Source organism: Panicum virgatum, chromosome 5N (genome assembly GCF_016808335.1).
Source record: "Panicum virgatum strain AP13 chromosome 5N, P.virgatum_v5, whole genome shotgun sequence".
In the NCBI taxonomy this organism is placed as follows: domain Eukaryota; kingdom Viridiplantae; phylum Streptophyta; class Magnoliopsida; order Poales; family Poaceae; genus Panicum; species Panicum virgatum.
The window spans coordinates 58,411,286-58,431,159 of NC_053149.1; the positions used below are offsets into that span (position 1 = coordinate 58,411,286).

Sequence of the window (19,874 nt, forward strand, 5' to 3'; positions counted from 1 at the left end):
GAGCGGCTGCTGCCCAGCTGCTTCCCCTGCAAGCTAAAATTGGGCTGTTGTTTAGTTGCATAATTCAGATTCTGTTTGGTTTTCATAAGTCATCTGATTTATAAGTCAGGTGATTTAAAATCAGTGATTTATAAATCAGGGTTGTTTGGTTCTAGATGACTTATAAGCTCATTAATGACTCCACTTTCCCACCTCCCCTCTTTTCCTTTCTGGTTAGCTTCCTGCACCCTCTTTTGCTTCCTGGTTCATTTCCCGCCAATTACAAATAGCAGCCCAGCAGCCCGTACAACTCATACAGTCATACTATCTATACTATAAGGATCCATAAAAATTGAAACACTTCTCACCAAAATTAGCCCTATACCCATCTCACATACCCCCACTTTGAGGCCCACGTGTAAGACCAAAAATTTGACGAAAGAACATGGCAGACGGATTTCGTCGCCCACCTCCGTTCATTCGCGAGGGCGCCCCCCCCTCCGCCATTTTTTTCCACCGACGACACCGCATACCCGCCCGCGTCAATCACGCCCCCCTTCCCCTTCCCCGCCGCACACCTCGCGACGCTGCCTTCCCCGACGCCCCCACCTCCCTCGCGACGCTGCCTCCCCGCGGCGCCCTCCGCCCCAACTCACGGCCCTTGCGACGCGCCGTCTCCCATGGTTGCCGTCGCCGGCGTACCCCGATGGCACTGCGACGGTTCTACGGCTTCCCCTCCAACATCGTCGCACTCCCTGGCTCGAGATCCCCTTCCTTCCCGCCGCCCGGCTCCTACCCCGACTTCCAGCGCCTCCTCCCCGCCGTGGACGCGCTCCGGACAGGCCAACCGCCATGCCGGTGAAAAATCTGCTCCCATATCTCTTGCCCTGCTCCTCTCTACTCCCTGCAATCTATACTATAAAGGATCTCGGCGGATTCCATGCAGGTTAATGGAGAATGGAGATCCATCCCGAGGCGGATGAGGCGGACGATGCCAGATACGGGCTCGGAGTCCTTCGCCGCCGTGACACTGCAGCCGGCAGCCAATCCTAAGGTTCCTCTCCGGGCCCCTTGACGCCGCGCTCATATTCGGGCCCCTCCTGGGCGCCGCCACCTCCGGTCGCATGGGAGGCGCTGTGCCCACGCTCCACCGGAGCCTCTCCCAGGGGGCATGTGGAGCGGGAGCCCAAGGTGCATCTCGTGTCCGGCAGTCCGAATCCAGAACGAGTTGCTCGCGACCCGACTGCGGCGGCGGCGGTTACAAGGCGCGCAAATTCCGGCACCGGATGCCACGACCCCCGCAATGATGTGCGGATCCGAACATGGGTGTGACCCCACTGGGAGGTAGCGGCGGCTGGTGGAGGGCTCGGAGCGGGTGCTGCGGACACGCCCATGTACATCGCGCGGGAGGCAATCAAGGTATCGATTTGTTGGCTTCGCCCAGGAACTCTCTCACACTCACGAACACACGATGCCGGCGAGGGAGACGATGAACACAAGGATTTTCGGCGACAAACGCCTGTATCTTGGCCTGTTATTTCACTGGACTTGGCAAAAGGAAACGGTGGAGTACAGAGGCTATTTATCAGCTAGGGAACACACACATAGGAGCCACGAACTCCCAGCCCGGCCATCTCGCCAAGATTCGCACGATCCTACCCTCAACGTCCTACATGCTCGTTCCGGACGACTCGGCCACCTCCGGTGCTAACCGGCGCCTCCCTCTGCTCCTAACCTCCTCCTAGGATACTGCAGCCTGGACGCAACAACCATGCATCCGTTCTGCCCCAAGACCTGGACTCCGATTGGCACAGCAGCTCAACTGCATGACGCCACACAACACACACACACACACACACACACACACACACACACACACACACACACACACCAGCAACACATCCATGCATGGCGTGTTTATTCCAACAAACTCCCCCTAAACACGACATGTCGTTGCCGGAGTTGCCGCAGCCGCCGTCGTCTTCATCGCCACAGCCGCCGCTACGCCCTCCCGACATGATGCAGCCACGGGCCACCTCTGCATGTCCATCTCCGGCGAACGCTGCACGCTTGCCATCGCCGCCACGGCCGCCACTACGGCCTCCACCCTCGACGCGAACCGAGCACCCGATGGCCTTCATCATCTTCTCCGACGACACACGCCGTTGTCTCCGGCTCCGGCGACACACGCCGAGCTTCTTCTCCACAAGCAACTTGTGGCCATGGACAGCACCATACGCACTGCAGCCACCATCTTCGTCCTCAGCGACACACGCGAGCTCCATGTACGCCGGCGACACACGCCGCGCACGAACGCGAACTGGTTGACGCCTCCTCCTCATCAGCGCCATGAGTGCCACACAATTTCTTGCGATGGAGCCAAGCGCCATGACTTGCAGACTGCCACACGGTCCGAGCGACAAACGCCCTACCCCTGGCGACGAACGCCGCGGAGCAGCACGCCATCTTCTTCGGCTCCGGTGCGACGCACACGCCGTTGAGCACATCTTGCCCGGCAAGATCGACACACGATCCGCTGCTGAGCGCCTCCACCGGCGACCACGCACAGGCCGACACACGGCCCGGCAATTAACCTCGTCGCTCCGCAACCGGACAACGCCATCACGCCGCCGGCGAACTCCGGCTTGCGCCAGCTGCCGCCATGAACGTCGGCTCGTGCCGGCCACCACCAGCACACCTCCGACGAGGTGAACGGATCTCCTGACGACCTAACCTTGCTCTTGATACCAATTGATGGCTTCGCCCAGGAACTCTCTCACACTCACGAACACACGATGCCGGCGAGGGAGACGATGAACACAAGGATTTTCGGCGATGAACGCCGCGGCGACAAACGCCTGTATCTTGGCCTGTTATTTCACTGGACTTGGCAAAAGGAAACGGTGGAGTACAGAGGCTATTTATCAGCCAGGGAACACACACATAGGAGCCACGAACTCCCAGCCCGGCCATCTCGCCAAGATTCGCACGATCCTACCCTCAACGTCCTACATGCTCGTTCCGGACGACTCGGTCACCTCCCGTGCTAACCGGCGCCTCCCTCTGCTCCTAACCTCCTCCTAGGATACTGCAGCCTGGACGCAACAACCATGCATCCGTTCTGCCCCAAGACCTGGACTCCGATTGGCACAGCAGCTCAACTGCATGACGCCAACACACAACACACACACACACACACACACACACACACACACACACACACCAGCAACACATCCATGCATGGCGTGTTTATTCCAACAAACTCCCCCTAAACATGACATGTCGTTGCCGGAGTTGTCGCAGCCGCCGTCGTCTTCATCGCCACAGCCGCCGCTACGCCCTCCCGACATGACGCGGCCACGGGCCACCTCTGCATGTCCATCTCCGGCGAACGCTGCACGCTTGCCGTCGCCGCCACGGCCGCCACTACGGCCTCCACCCTCGACGCGAACCGAGCACCCGATGGCCTTCATCATCTTCTCCGACGACACACGCCGTTGTCTCCGGCTCCGGCGACACACGCCGAGCTTCTTCTCCACCAGCAACTTGTGGCCATGGACAGCACCATACGCACTGCAGCCACCATCTTCGTCCTCAGCGACACACGCCGAGCTCCATGTACGCCGGCGACACACGCCGCGCACGAACGCGAACTGGTTGACGCCTCCTCCTCATCAGCGCCATGAGTGCCACACAATTTCTTGCGATGGAGCCAAGCGCCATGACTTGCAGACTGCCGCACGGTCCGGGCGACAAACGCCCTACCCCTGGCAACGAACGCCGCGGAGCAGCACGCCATCTTCTTCGGCCCCAGTGCGACGCACACGCCGTTGAGCACATCTTGCCCGACAAGATCGACACACGATCCGCTGCCGAGCGCCTCCACCGGCGACCACGCACAGGCCGACACACGGCCCGGCAATTAACCTCATCGCTCCGCAACCGGACAACGCCATCACGCCGCCGGCGAACTCCGGCTTGCGCCAGCTGCCGCCATGAACGTCGGCTCGTGCCGGCCACCACCAGCACACCTCCGACGAGGTGAACGGATCTCCTGACGACCTAACCTTGCTCTTGATACCAATTGATGGCTTCGCCCAGGAACTCTCTCACACTCACGAACACACGATGCCGGCGAGGGAGACGATGAACACAAGGATTTTCGGCGACGAACGCCGCGGCGACAAACGCCTGTATCTTGGCCTATTATTTCACTGGACTTGGCAAAAGGAAACGGTGGAGTACAGAGGCTATTTATCAGCCAGGGAACACACACATAGGAGCCACGAACTCCCAGCCCGGCCATCTCGCCAAGATTCGCACGATCCTACCCTCAACGTCCTACATGCTCGTTCCGGACGACTCGGCCACCTCCCGTGCTAACCGGCGCCTCCCTCTGCTCCTAACCTCCTCCTAGGATACTGCAGCCTGGACGCAACAACCATGCATCCGTTCTGCCCCAAGACCTGGACTCCGATTGGCACAGCAGCTCAACTGCATGACGCCAACACACAACACACACACACACACCAGCAACACATCCATGCATGGCGTGTTTATTCCAACAAACTCCCCCTAAACACGACATGTCGTTGCCGGAGTTGCCGCAGCCGTCGTCGTCTTCATCGCCACAGCCGCCGCTACGCCCTCCCGAGATGACGCGGCCACGGGCCACCTCTGCATGTCCATCTCCGGCGAACGCTGCACGCTTGCCGTCGCCGCCACGGCCGCCACTACGGCCTCCACCCTCGACGCGAACCGAGCACCCGATGGCCTTCATCATCTTCTCCGACGACACACGCCGTTGTCTCCGGCTCCGGCGACACACGCCGAGCTTCTTCTCCACAAGCAACTTGTGGCCATGGACAGCACCATACGCACTGCAGCCACCATCTTCGTCCTCAGCGACACACGCCGAGCTCCATGTACGCCGGCGACACACGCCGCGCACGAACGCGAACTGGTTGACGCCTCCTCCTCATCAGCGCCATGAGTGCCACACAATTTCTTGCGATGGAGCCAAGCGCCATGACTTGCAGACTGCCGCACGGTCCGGGCGACAAACGCCCTACCCCTGGCGACGAACGCCGCGGAGCAGCACGCCATCTTCTTCGGCCCCGGTGCGACGCACACGCCGTTGAGCACATCTTGCCCGGCAAGATCGACACACGATCCGCTGCCGAGCGCCTCCACCGGCGACCACGCACAGGCCGACACACGGCCCGGCAATTAACCTCATCGCTCCGCAACCGGACAACGCCATCACGCCGCCGGCGAACTCCGGCTTGCGCCAGCTGCCGCCATGAACGTCGGCTCGTGCCGGCCACCACCAGCACACCTCCGACGAGGTGAACGGATCTCCTGACGACCTAACCTTGCTCTTGATACCAATTGATGGCTTCGCCCAGGAACTCTCTCACACTCACGAACACACGATGCCGGCGAGGGAGACGATGAACACAAGGATTTTCGGCGATGAACGCCGCGGCGACAAACGCCTGTATCTTGGCCTGTTATTTCACTGGACTTGGCAAAAGGAAACGGTGGAGTACAGAGGCTATTTATCAGCCAGGGAACACACACATAGGAGCCACGAACTCCCAGCCCGGCCATCTCGCCAAGATTCGCACGATCCTACCCTCAACGTCCTACATGCTCGTTCCGGACGACTCGGTCACCTCCCGTGCTAACCGGCGCCTCCCTCTGCTCCTAACCTCCTCCTAGGATACTGCAGCCTGGATGCAACAACCATGCATCCGTTCTGCCCCAAGACCTGGACTCCGATTGGCACAGCAGCTCAACTGCATGACGCCAACACAACACACACACACACACACACACCAGCAACACATCCATGCATGGCGTGTTTATTCCAACAAACTCCCCCTAAACACGACATGTCGTTGCCGGAGTTGCCGCAGCCGCCGTCGTCTTCATCGCCACAGCCGCCGCTACGCCCTCCCGACATGACGCGGCCACGGGCCACCTCTGCATGTCCATCTCCGGCGAACGCTGCATGCTTGCCGTCGCCACCACGGCCGCCACTACGGCCTCCACCCTCGACGCGAACCGAGCACCCGATGGCCTTCATCATCTTCTCCGACGACACACGCCGTTGTCTCCGGCTCCGGCGACACACGCCGAGCTTCTTCTCCACAAGCAACTTGTGGCCATGGACAGCACCATACGCACTGCAGCCACCATCTTCGTCCTCAGCGACACACGCCGAGCTCCATGTACGCCGGCGACACACGCCGCGCACGAACGCGAACTGGTTGACGCCTCCTCCTCATCAGCGCCATGAGTGCCACACAATTTCTTGCGATGGAGCCAAGCGCCATGACTTGCAGACTGCCGCATGGTCCGGGCGACAAACGCCCTACCCCTGGCGACGAACGCCGCGGAGCAGCACGCCATCTTCTTCGGCCCCGGTGCGACGCACACACCGTTGAGCACATCTTGCCCGGCAAGATCGACACACGATCCGCTGCCGAGCGCCTCCACCGGCGACCACGCACAGGCCGACACACGGCCCGGCAATTAACCTCGTCGCTCCGCAACCGGACAACGCCATCACGCCGCCGGCGAACTCCGGCTTGCGCCAGCTGCCGCCATGAACGTCGGCTCGTGCCGGCCACCACCAGCACACCTCCGACGAGGTGAACGGATCTCCTGACGACCTAACCTTGCTCTTGATACCAATTGATGGCTTCGCCCAGGAACTCTCTCACACTCACGAACACATGATGCCGGCGAGGGAGACGATGAACACATGAATTTTCGGCAACGAACGCCTGTATCTTGGCCTGTTATTTCACTGGACTTGGCAAAAGGAAACGGTGGAGTACAGAGGCTATTTATCAGCCAGGGAACACACATAGGAGCCACGAACTCCCAGCCCGGCCATCTCGCCAAGATTCGCACGATCCTACCCTCAACATCCTACATGCTCGTTCCGGACGACTCGGCCACCTCCCGTGCTAACCGGCGCCTCCCTCTGCTCCTAACCTCCTCCTAGGATACTGCAGCTTGGACGCAACAACCATGCATCCGTTCTGCCCCAAGACCTGGACTCCGATTGGCACAGCAGCTCAACTGCATGGCGCCAACACACACAACACACACACCAGCAACACATCCATGCATGGCGTGTTTATTCCAACACGATTCACTGGCCACTTCCTGTCTTCCCCGTGCGCTAGGTATTTGCTTGTCAAGTTTTGTGATTGTGATTGGTGTTCGCGGCCGCGCAGCTGTGTAGGAAGGTGAGCGTGAAGACGAGGCGGAGTTGCAGCTTCTGCTGGAGAAGTGGCAACTGCAGCTTGCAAGATTGGTGTTCCAGGTGAGCTTCTCAATCGATCTAGTTTAATTTTATCTCATGTGTGTGTATATAATAATGGGACTGGGATGCGGCGCTGCTTTTTGTTAGACCGGCTCTTTAGTATTTTTTGGGTGGGAAATGGTTCACATTGTTTTCTTCTATCAAATTTTAGTTACCTCTGTATTGTGTGCTTGCTGCTAAACTTAGTGCTCGTCCACTCCATTTAGGAGCTATCACCTGCACTATGGTGATTCAGGCATTCAGCTCGATGGTGTTGTCAGTTCAGCTGATAATATTCCCACTGCAGTTTATGCTAAACTTGTGTTCTAACTGAACAAATATTTATATGGACACCAATTGCATCTAGATTTGTATGCATGATGATTTGTTGTTCATCAGGGCGAGAGTATCATTGAAGCAAAGTATACCGCGAATTTTATTCTGTGATGTGTCTTCTTTGTATGCATTGAGCTACTGATAATATATATGGCATGTTCACCTCAAAAAATATATATGGCATGTTGTGTGCATTTCACATGGGTGGTAGAAGCACTGGCTAGCTCTTTATTCCTACAAATCGTTGTCCAGCTAAATTAAAGGTGAAAAGGCTCTGTTTCCTGAGCATGTCCCAGTTTTCCGTGGATGAATACATTATTACTCCCTCCTAGGAATACATTATACAAAATGCCTTTTATATCAGTACAGATTCTTCAAGTCTAACTGTATATACCCCAAAAATTTCTTCAAAAAATTATAAAGCAGTAACTTCTTACTTAGCAGAAGTCTTCTTGAATTTATTTTTGTTCTGCATATAATCTAGGCCCTTTGCCATTTTCTTCTAGCCAACTCCTTTGCAGATTTATACTGTGACAAATAACACATCCTCATGTAAGCTAGCTTTATAGGAAAAGAAATATCAGTCCTAGACATCAACAGAGATACAGCCATAGCAGTGCACATAATGCCCTTGGCTAACCTTGTAGTTCCCTTTTTTGCAAGCGATTCACTGTCCAACATCGATTACGAACTGCAAGCCAGAGAAAGATCATGCATTTGTTAGGGGCCCAAGACTTCCACAAACGTTTCCAAGGTTCAAACTTGATGGCGCCGACAAAGAAGGCTTTATAAGCTGATCTTGAGGAGAAGAAACCTGAGCTTTCAAACTTCCAGCGATGTATGTCAGACGAACTGCTTAAGTGAACATCAGAGATTGCATCCCAAAGCTCAAGATACTCCATAAGACCATGCCAATTCAGTGCGCCTCTTATGTCAAAAACCCAAGTGTTATCCACCAAAGCCTCAGCCACCGTTCTTTTCTTTCGTGTGCGTACTGTGACAGTCCTAAAAACATTTGGTGCAAGTTCTTCTATACTTTTACCAAGTAACCATCTATCGGACCAGAAAAGAGTGTCATAGCCACTACCCATATTTGTCACAACTCACAACAAAGATAGCAAACAGTGCTGAGGCATTTGGGTGCACAGGTACTTCCAGACCAGCTCAAGGTCGATCTGGGTTTGTTTTCTCAAACCATAGCCAGCGCATCTGAAGTGCCCAGCCCATGACTTCCAGATTTAGTGTCTTGGAAGGACATTTCCTTTCTTTTTAGTAAATGAAGGACATTTCTTGGACTTCACATGATCTGACACAGCGGGTGTGCACATCACTGTATGGAGTTTGAAGCTGTTTCTGACTTTAGATAATATGCATGCAACATGCACTCTCCTGCCTGATTCATTAAGTAAGAGTATAGCACCTTTTTGTTTATCGTGAACTATGTGAACAATTGTTGTAAACTCGACTAGGCTTTCATTGATAACCATGTTCTTTTTTTTCTTGAATGCTAAATATGTTTTTATATTTCCAAATAAATGGAGGGTGTTCACCGTGAATGTCTTACCATGACCATTTTATCTATGGTATCTCTTTCAGGAAGAGGATGCTTTGATTAATGAGCAGGCTCAGATAACATTGGTAAGCTAGAGCAGATCGAGAAGATGTGGCAGGTTACCTGATTGATCATTGTAGATCATTGTATTTCTACAATTTTGGAAAAGTTTTACCACTAGGACACGAAGATCTACTTACATGTTATGTACAATCTCCTAATGGATATAATGCATATGGTTTAGAATCTTGAAATTTCAGAAAGCAGAGAATTTTATATTTTTACAGTCCTATGTTACATTGAATGAGGAACCGGTCTGCAAGATTGACCAAAATAGAAATGAAAGGTCCATCCTAGGAAAGCAATTTTGCATTAGCTTTCTGATTCGTGGACCTCCTTGATTTTCTTTCAGTTGTAGTGTTGACACAGCAAATCACCTAATTGAGCACACTGACCATGAGGGGCTCACGGCTGAGGTCTTGGGCTGGAGCAGAAAATATCGTCTTGGAGCAAATGGCTTGTCTAGCATTGTACCCAGCACCAAGAGCCTCAACATGAAGATTCTGTCCCTCGATCCTCAACATGCTTTGATTATAAGTCTAGAAATTTTTGAGATTCTATTTTGCTTGCAGATGCAGTGTTTATAGCACACGGGTGTCGTGTCGCTTGTTAATGCACAAGTTCTATACATACAAGGAATATTCATGATGATCTGGTTGTTTCCAGACCATAGCATTAAGTAGTCTAAGTTGTTACTTGACATAAAAGTTTATGAACATGATGGGAACATAACAGATGCAAACTAATCTCTTCATGCAAACTATGGAAACTTCAACCTGGGTCATCGGATCAACATCCAAGGAGCATGGGGAATTGGATAATTTTACAATTTGGACCCGCCCTTGGATTGGGTAATCACACTTTTGCAAATCCCCCTCCCACCCCCGGCGCCCCTTCCCTTAGATGTTGATCCGATTGCTCAAATTGAAGTTTCCATAGTTTGCACAGAGAGGTTGGTTTGCACCTGGCATGTTCCCAACATGGTGACAAGAGAATATGTTGGATTTTTTTATTGCCTAATAATGTTCATAGAGATCCTGATTAGGCATCGATTTGAAGGAAATTGTGGGTTTCCAAAGAAAATGAAAGAAATCATATTATTGTTTGTAGAGCGATATTGCTTGTAGAGCAATGTGAAATCAAATAAATTATATTATAGTTTGTCTAACTGAGCGGTGCATGTGCAAGTCAGTACCAAACACATGGGCATTAACATTTGCACTTCTACCCTGACTTGTACACGCCATCCTCGCCACCGGTGCCCTATCCTGGTCGGCAGCACCGATTGTCCTGACGCTATCATTCTTGCCACCGGTTGTATCGAAGCGCGTCGGTTCGCCAAACCCTGAACCCTCATCTCTTAACCCCGTAGTGCATAGGTCTGATTGCTTGTTTGGTTTAATTCGGGCGTGTGTAGTGCACTCAAATGATGATCCATGGAGTCAAGTCTTCTTTCTTTCTCCCTCTCCATGCAATGAGGCTTTTAGCAGTAGTTGAATGCAATCTAATTATTTTTTAATAATTTTATGCTGGCCCGAGTGCTAGACTAAAAAATATGAGTATTTTTTTTGATTTTATCCTTCCTTTGCTTGGCCCCTGCTCTTACCTGATCAAATTGCGATATAATTTTTTATAACTCTAAGCGGTGGTATGAATTCGTTTGTTAGTTTATATTAGATTAGATTAGATTGGATTGCTATGAAATTAATAAATATTTTTAAATTTTTAGTAGGTGTTCGATACAATTCAATTATTTTTTAATAATTGTTCTTTAAAACACGTGCCGCGGCACGTGCACCCTACTAGTGTTGATTAGAAATCCATTACAAATATGCATATAAATGTCCATATGAAAATCCATACAAGTCCTTACACAGGAATACAAATGACATGGTTCGGCATTGAAACAAATGCCAAATTACCTCCTTCTATGCAATCCATCGGCTATCCAATCACGGAAAACATTATGTCATGAACATCACTAGTGTTTGCGCCCTGTGCTTGAGATGCACGTCTTCGACGTTGCCGTCGACGCCGTAGCCGACTGGGCTCATCCACCATTGGAATGAACTCCTCATCCTTGTCACACTCTTCGAAATCTCTATCCTCCAATTTACTCTCTCTAATGTAATTATGCAGAGCCATACATGCTGAAATAATTTTATTTTGTTTTTGTGTTGGATAAGAGGGCATGTGTAACAACATCCTCCACTTGTTCTTCAGTACACCAAAGGAACGCTCTATTGCATTGCGAACTTGGGAATGTCTATGATTAACGGTTTGTTTTTTTACCTCTTGGTGGTGGACCTTGATTGTACTCCTGGAAATGGTACTTTGTTCCTTTTGTAAGGTGCAAGATAACCTGGCTGGTTAGAGAAACACGAGTCCACCACATAAAATTTCCCTACAATGGTAATGTTAACTGTTACAAAAGTGACAAACATCGAATTGATAAAAGAAATATTAAGCAAAATCCAAATGTACATTGGGGAGGATGTGGGAAGCGGCTTCCATATTTGTCAAGTGCTGCCTTGAATACCCTCATGTCATGAACCGACCCAGGCCACCCAACAACCGTAAAGGTGAATCTCAAATCAAAATCACAAATTGCTAGAACATTCTGACTGGTTGTTGACTTTCACTTCATATGTGTAATGAGATCTGTTTTTTTGGCACGACCACCTCTATATGTGTCCCATCAATTGCTCCAATGCAATTGTCAAAGAACGGAGCAAACTTTGCATTTCGTACTCTTTTGTGTGGCCTCCTAAATTCTGGATCTAATGGCTGAATTATGTCTTCTGCTAACTTAATCAAACATTCCAACACTTTATCAAACTTCCTATGAAGTGTCTCCATTGATCTAGTAAAACGATTTTTAGCCTGTCGAATAGATTGAGGGGCACCAACCATCCATAAAAACATTGCTAAAGATTCCACTGATGTCATTCTCCTAGTTGACTTCAATCCATATGATTGCACTAGCAAATTATGCAGGCTATCAAAAACTGTCTTTTCCATTCTAAACATGTCGTAACATTCAGTACTATCATTGAGGTTCCTGATTACCCACTCATATCCACTCTTTAGCTTGTCGGTACGGTTTTCTATTTGCCATGTTCTCTAGGTGGTACGTACCAATGATTTGTGCAGCGCTGATTATCAGATTCCTCCTCCGCTTTGATGTTGCGGCCTCCTCTTCCTCCTCTTCTTCATCCTCATGTGTCCACTGCTCCATGGCGGAAGCAATCCAGTGCTGCAAACAAATATAGAACAAGGGCCTTGGTCCGAGCCTCCTCTCTTTTGGCATAATTGTCCTCTTTCTTCTTCCCTTCCTCCCTGTCAATCTTGATTTCAGCAACCAGTCCCCTAAGAGCTTTGACCATGGGGCTCTTTGTTCTCTTGGTAGGACTCTCTCCTGTTGTGGCAGTGCTGCTGGGCCTCTTGCTTCCATTGCTGCTGCTAGGCCTCCTGGAATCATAGCTCATGGGGTTGTTGGGGTCATCTTCTTCTCTAGTGAGATCATAAATGTCTTTTCCTCTGCTCGGCTCATTGGCTTCCTCCTCAAATCCAGGACAGAATGCAGAAGAACCATCTACTACCACATGGTCAAAGATCAGCATCAAATCATTCAGGTAGGAGGGCACTCGGTCTTTGAACACTTTGTAACACTCAGTTTCCCCCTGAAATGCCAGAAAAAGGTCTCAGTTATATGCAACAACATATTACTATGGACAAGAACGATTTCAGTTACATTGGTATTGTCTATCCACCAGGTCTCGCTTGCCTGGATTTCACCATTTGGACCTCGACCCAATCCATTTGCTTTCAGCTGAACCTCTTTCCAGGAAGTTGCCAAAACCTTTGCTTGGGTGTACCTATTCTTCATAGCCTTGACATTATAGTTGCATCCACAAGCTCTACGAAAATTCTTGCATATGTTCTTCCACCCATCAGAGTTCATTTGTTTGTTCGGGCGATTCCCGGCATTAATCTCTTGCACAACTAATTGTAAAAAAAGTTCTAGCCTCTGCTCATTCCATCTAGCAGTATCATACCCTCGCTGTAATGCATTGCAACTCGATTACTACGCAATCTATTACCTACATTGCAAGTTTGAAAGGCTGTAAATATTACCTCATCGGAGTCGGCCTCATCTTCATCAGAGTTCAAGAGCATGTTGGAGCCACCGGCGCATTGCGCTGCTGCTCCCGTAGAAGCACTCATCGTCGTCGTGGATGTCGATGGGCCTTGCCATCTGCGCGCGCGCGGCATTGGTCAGGGACCAGGCGCGCCCAACACTTCCTCCACCGCGTCCAGTTCCTGACCTCGCCGGACGAGGAGGAACACTGGCGCTGGTCATCGATCCACGGCCACCTGCCCCTCGGCCCGCAGATTTGCCGCGACCCTGCGTTGTAACGACATGCTTGCCGCTGCGTCGACGGGCAGGGGGATCGTCGGGCTGCAGGACGCGCTGGTACTCCTCGAGGCCGGGAAAGGCCGCCGCCTGGGCGTTGAGGTCAAGGCCGTCCACTGCCGGCGCGGCCGGATCCATGAAGGGAGGAGCGGGTGCGGTGATGAATCCAGCCTGACGCGGAGGGAGGACTCGCTCCGCCGCCGAAGGGACGACTCTAGGGGCCGCCGGCGCGAAGAACCCGCCCGCGCCCGGACGAACTCCACCCGCGGGAGGAGGGATGAATCCAGTCGGCGGGGAGTAGGTGGCGACTTGTGATCCGTCACCGAAGAACTCGTCTTCCTCTCCTCCGGCCTGGGAATCGTGGAATAGGTCGAGCAAGTTCCTCGACGTGCCGGCCATGGTGGCGGGGGGGGGGGGGGGGGGCAGCGCCGAGATCTGGCGGTGCGGGCGAGGTGCGGCCGCGCGCCGCGCCCGCGGCGATGGTGGAGTCTGCGCGGCAGGGGGCGGGCGGATCGGCAGGCGGCGGCGTCCGCTTCGGCACGAGATGGGGCAGGGGAGGGGGCGCGGGGTGGGAGGGGGCGCGGGATAGGGTTGCCGTGGGCCCCACACAGGGAAAAGGTCTGTGCCCCACACGAAAAGTGGTGACTTATAAGTTTTAAGTTGGGGTGGAGCTGCTTATTGCTTATAAGTTGGGGTGACTTATAAACTATGGATGTTTGGCAAAATAAGTCACTTTTTGCACTTTTTAACTTATAAGTTGGTGACTTATTTGGAACCAAACAGGACCTTATAAGCTAGGGATGTTTGGCAAAATAAGTCATTTTTTGCACTTTTTAACTTAAAAATTGGTGACTTATTTGGAACCAAACGGGGTCTCAAAATTCTATATTTTTTTCCCGACACCTACATAGAGACTTAAATCTAGACGAAATAAAAAACACATTGCACAATTTGTCTGTAAATCGCGAGACGAATCTAATGAACCTAATTAGATCGTAATTAGACGCTAAATTGCTACATTAATGCTACAGTAAATAATCTCTAATGACGAATTAATTAGGCTCGTTAGATTCGTCTCGCGATTTACAGACGAGTTATGTAATTAATTTTATGATTAATCTATGTTTAGTACTTTAAATGTAAAAAGATTTTTTTTGAAAAACTTTACATCCTGCAACTAAACAAGACCTGGGTGACTGCGCGCGTGGGCCCGGCTAGTCAAAGGTCCCATGGGAAAGCGGCATGGGCGGCGGAACCGCAAGGGATGGTTGCCGGTGGCCTGGTGGCTCAGTGCCTGGGATTCGGCGTGGCGCCCGCTGCGTTTGAGTTGTGATGGCGGAAAAGGTGGCCACCGGTTGCGGTGGTGCCCACAGCCGACTGGATCGGGTTGGACCGTGGCTATCTGGATGAGAGACGGAGCTCTCTCTCTAGTGGCGCAGCGGCTGCTCTCGCATCCGAGGTGAGTGTTTGACTTTGACGGCCCATCCGGGCCTACAGGTCCCTGGCGGCTCGTCATCTTTTATCCCCACGCCGCCACGCCAAACGCACACTGGCAGTGTGGCAGTGCGTTATTTGAAAAAAGGTGCTTTATTTACAATATGGCACGACACCCACATCAGCCCAGTACCCGCGATAGCGGCGTTGATCTTCATTCTTCATGACGCAGCAGCCGTTGTGGCTGGCACTTGGCATTTGCAGATGGAGCCCTTTTATTTCTGAGACCACGTATTTAGATCTGAGCGACGGTAATTTCCTTAGGATGCTGAGGAGCCCTTGACAGCCACAGGCTGGAAGAGCGCCCCTCTCGCCCCATAGTAGTCCGATAACCAGCCAGATATGATCTTCAGTTCTGATTCTCTCAGGCTTACCAGCCAGTCTGGGTCCTCCGGAGTCGCGGGGCGCAAATCGATGTGATGTGCTCCTGCGTGAAAAAAAAAACATGACAGTCATCTTTGTACGGATCAACACTTGATGTGTGGTCGAGATGAAGCAGTATATAAGCGGCCTTCACAAAACATGCCACGGACCACACTTATATCATTCGTGTGTTTATACTGGATAAAATTACATGGTGAGTCAATCATTATCAGTTCAACTTACCTCTTCATGATAAAATTTAATCGTACATAGAGGTAGTGTACTAGTGTATAGAAGCGATATTGTTACTCACTATCAGTTTGACTTTTTAAGTTTTTGTATGCACTGCCTACTAACTTCTAAATCTAAATCAGGAAGAAGTATCAGATTGCAGTAAGTATGGACTGAATAAACATTGATTGATCCTGCTCTGTGTCACTAAGACTAAGAAGTACAAATGGATTGCATAAACATACTGAAGGTATAATGGGGACAGTACAGTACCTAATGGAGCCACAATGGCAATGACACTCTCAGATATATTCTTCAGGACACTGCAATGTTCACATGGTAGCTTGTAAAAAATCAAGGCAATGAAATGGCTCGGATCAAAAGATAAAGTGATGTTTGCTCACCCTCCACCGCTCCATGGATCTAGAAGCCCGTTGAAGAATATGATGTTACTACCAAACTTTTCCAAGACCATAGTAATATTCTGCAAGAGAAAAAAGAATCCAGTAGACGAAATCACACAACCCTTCAATATATTATGTTCCGCCAAAATAATAACATAACTCAGTAGACAACTGGCATAGTAGAACCAGTTTAGCAAATTTGAGCAATGTATAACATGTCTATAAGGTTCAGCATTCATGTGTGCAATCTCTCGTGAAATTAAATGATAGGACAGCACAAGCCAAATGCCACAGGGCGGGAATTAAATAAGGTCAAATAATCATGGATTGTATATTAATAAGCCACTTTAATAAAAAGTTTGGTGCTTCAATGTGCCAATGGCGTACATTGTCCAAGATCAAGAAGAACATTCTAATCAGGATTCTAACCAGTATATAAACAAGTTTGGATTTTTGACCATTAAAGTATGGGTTAATTGGGTAAACATACAACAACAACAACAACAAGTTTCTTGTGGGTTTATTGCAATTGGGTAAACATAACCAACAATATTTTCATCCAAACAAGATTCATGTTTTTTTTCATTGGAGATCTGTTATTAAGGAAGCTAGCTGGGAAGGTAAGCAAAAGAACTCGTTTGTCGTATGACAATATTGCAATTATTGAACACAACAATAACTTACATGCCCACCAAATTCGGTAGTAATCCACCGAGGCCTTGGCCTGACACCATAGCTTTTGATGCAATTATCAGCATAGGAAGCGTAATTAAATTTGTATGGTGGATACATGCTCCTATTTTCACTGTAGGACATAGGCATTACCATCTCAGTACAAGCCTGTTTTAACCAAGAATGAACCATAAGCAACACAATATAGTGGCGCGGCATAGATCAAAGAAACATAATGCATACAAACAGATTGAAACTGTGGTTTCAAGACCTGCCAATCCCATCCACCCATTCCATGGGGATCGTCATTCAGATCAAAGCAGTCAACAGTACCAGTATAGTTGTAGTATACATTTACTCCTGCATATATGCGTTCCAGAATACTAGTACCCTCAGGTTGGCTGTCAATATTCCTGCACACCTGAAATAGATAAAGTACAATCTATTAAGTAGTGACAACATTGATAAAATAGAACAAGATAATTTTACGGAGTGTAAGCAGCAGCAGCACAGCAAGATAGGGTCATCATGATTCATCTGTTGACTACTTGTGATTATTGGTCTATTGGAACAGCACTAAACAATGCAGAAAAATAACAGCGTATTTTGAAATTGTACTGAATACTATTTATTTATGCATTGTTTTGAACCAAAACATAAGCAGAAATGTGATATACAATCTACGGCAATTGGTGTGTAAGAACTAACTTCTTTAATAGGATTTGCAGGCAAAGGCATGAGGAATTCTGAAGGAATTGGGTAATCCACCATGCCAAGATAACTGTATGCTGAGCTCAACCAATCTGAAAGGTCCCCGCTTGTTTTCAGGGTCCTGCAAAAAAAATTACATAACTAAGAAAAGAGCTTAGTGTAAAGAAAGAAAAGGTAGTAAATAGTAATGGGCGATGACTCACTGGCAAAGGTGAAAAGTTTTGCTTAGTTTCAGAAGACCATCTTGCCCGTTTCCTTGTTCATCTAATACTCTCCAAGAGTCTTTTATTGTCTGAAAGCAGCTTAAACTTTCCCTCTAAACATATACATGCAGAAATAAATCTTAGTGTCATATTTGTATTCACCCAAAAGCACAACATAATGCAACATACACACCTGAAAATCATCTGAAACGAGATCATAGAATATGGTAGAAGGGACGATGTCTTCAAACTGCAGGATTGGAGCTGATGATGCGAGTGCCCCGACAGCAACATGTGGATATTTGAGTCTCATCCAAGCAGCTAGCACTGCCCCCCAAGGAAAAGTATCAGTAGCAGCATAGAATTGAATTTTGAAACCCATTGATCATGAAGCCACCACGTATCGCGTAATCAAGAGTTCAAGGTAGCTCTTACTTCCACCGTATGAGCCCCCAAAGAGCACCACGGGGCTGCCCTCTGCGGATAGGTTCCTCTTGAGGTCAGCGAGCAGCACTGCGAAGTCAGCAATCGCCTGCTCGGCCGTGAGGTACGCCAGTGACTTGGAATTGTTGTACGCCTTGGCTTTGCTCCCGAACGGCATGGACTCCCCGTAGTAACGATGCTGCAGCACACAAGCGAAACGACATGCTCGCGAGATGACTACATGCTCACGGGGAGTAAGAAAAACAACTAAAAAATGAAACCGAAGCAGAAGACGAGAACGAGACGAGAGGCGGCGGAAGAATGATTGCCTCGGCGAAGACGACGAGGGCGGCGAAGCGCGGGGCGGCCTCCCAGACGAGGCCGGAGTTGGCGGCGAACCAGGCGATGTCGCCCTCGTTGCCGCAGTAGAAGAAGATAGGCCCGCCGGGGCCGGCCCACCCACCCCCGCGGCCCACCAGGTACCGCTGCTGGAAGAACGCCGCCGCCTCGTCCTCGTCCCCGACCCCGGGAAAGCTGAAATGGTCCAGCCGCTGCCGGAAGTACCGGGTCTCGTACTCGTAGCCCCCCACCCCATTGGCTCCCTGCCGCGCGCGGGGTTGGGGCCCCGGGAAGCGGGGAGGATCCAGGGCCCAAGCGACCGCGGGGAGGAGGACGAGGACGAGGAGGACGGCGAGGCGGCGGAGCGGACGCATCGTCGTGGTTGTCGCTTTCGACTTCCGACGAGCCTGAGTAGAGCAGAGGAGTTCGTTGGAGTGGAGTTGGGGTGGAGGAGCCTGCGAGAAAACGGGGGCTCTTCTGACGTGGTGCATGACGCGTGTACTGGTTTCTGCGTGGGCCGTCGCGCACGTGAACATAGCTAGATGGGCCTAAAGTATGAGCACGAATGGGCACGGGTCGTCATTGTTTTTATTTTGAAAAGCTCATGGGCCGTCATTATATTAGCGTACTACTCGTACAGCTGACGAAGTTCTTTTTGAAAAGAAAAAAAAAAAGACAGAATAGACAAATTCGTCCCTGAAATAACACCAAAAGCTCAGTTTCATCCCCGAACCACGAAAACGGCCGTTCTCATCCTCAAACTTTCAAATGCAGCTCAATTTCATCCCTGGTCCGACGTGGACGCGGTGGCGCGCTTCGTCATCGCCCAGTCAGCTAGGGCCTATGAATTTTCGTTTTTACCCTTGCCTTTTGGGGCATCTCTTTCCCAGCCATTCGCTTGGTAGCATGTATGCTGAACGACAGAGGCCACGAAAAGAAATTTGTGAACTGAAAACAACAATTAGTGAACAACGTAGTTGCATTATATTGTTGTTGTGTTCCTGTATTGGAATTGCTCGAGGCCTATGGCTGATATTGTAATGTCATAAAATGTAAGCATATGTCTCCAATTGATATAATAAAAGTAGTTGTTCATTCAAAGCTTATAGTTAGAGAGAAGTTCCAAGTGACAGACCTTGGGAGTCTCTAATACAAATGATTTTTGTGACATCTGGATACTCAATACATGGAGCTCTTATATGATGACACTACATACTTCCCTAATCTTTTCTTAGAGGAGCTGCTTTGTCCTCCACGTCTAGCTGAAGAAGCTCGGATGGTTGCCTTTGCACATGAGCCAGTAGCTATGCCGACATTTATCTCAATTATAACAGATACACTCCCACCAGCACGTGCCTTTGCTGCTGCT

At 50.3% G+C, this 19,874-nt stretch overlaps 1 protein-coding gene and 2 long non-coding RNA genes across 3 annotated transcripts; 2 read left to right on the forward strand and 1 right to left on the reverse strand.

Annotated features, from left to right (window-relative positions):
- The first annotated feature begins 491 nt into the window (after positions 1–491).
- On the forward strand, positions 492–9,913 carry LOC120676350. Its single transcript, XR_005675787.1, has 4 exons — positions 492–837; positions 926–1,398; positions 7,233–7,321; positions 9,233–9,913. It is a non-coding gene; the product is annotated as an uncharacterized LOC120676350 (long non-coding RNA).
- Positions 7,336–8,739, forward strand: LOC120676351. Its single transcript, XR_005675788.1, has 2 exons — positions 7,336–7,840; positions 7,900–8,739. It is a non-coding gene; the product is annotated as an uncharacterized LOC120676351 (long non-coding RNA).
- A 5,216-nt stretch (positions 9,914–15,129) lies between the features above and the next one.
- Positions 15,130–19,000, reverse strand: LOC120674307 (lysosomal Pro-X carboxypeptidase-like). The gene is made up of 10 exons (XM_039955479.1): positions 18,496–19,000; positions 18,179–18,365; positions 17,937–18,070; positions 17,744–17,856; positions 17,538–17,661; positions 17,101–17,250; positions 16,842–16,997; positions 16,158–16,237; positions 16,027–16,076; positions 15,130–15,586 (listed from the first exon to the last, which is right to left on the reverse strand). Exons 1-10 carry the CDS (start codon positions 18,994–18,996, stop codon positions 15,420–15,422), a joined length of 1,662 nt encoding a protein of 553 aa, XP_039811413.1. The 5' UTR covers positions 18,997–19,000; the 3' UTR covers positions 15,130–15,419.
- Between the last annotated feature and the right edge of the window lie 874 nt (positions 19,001–19,874).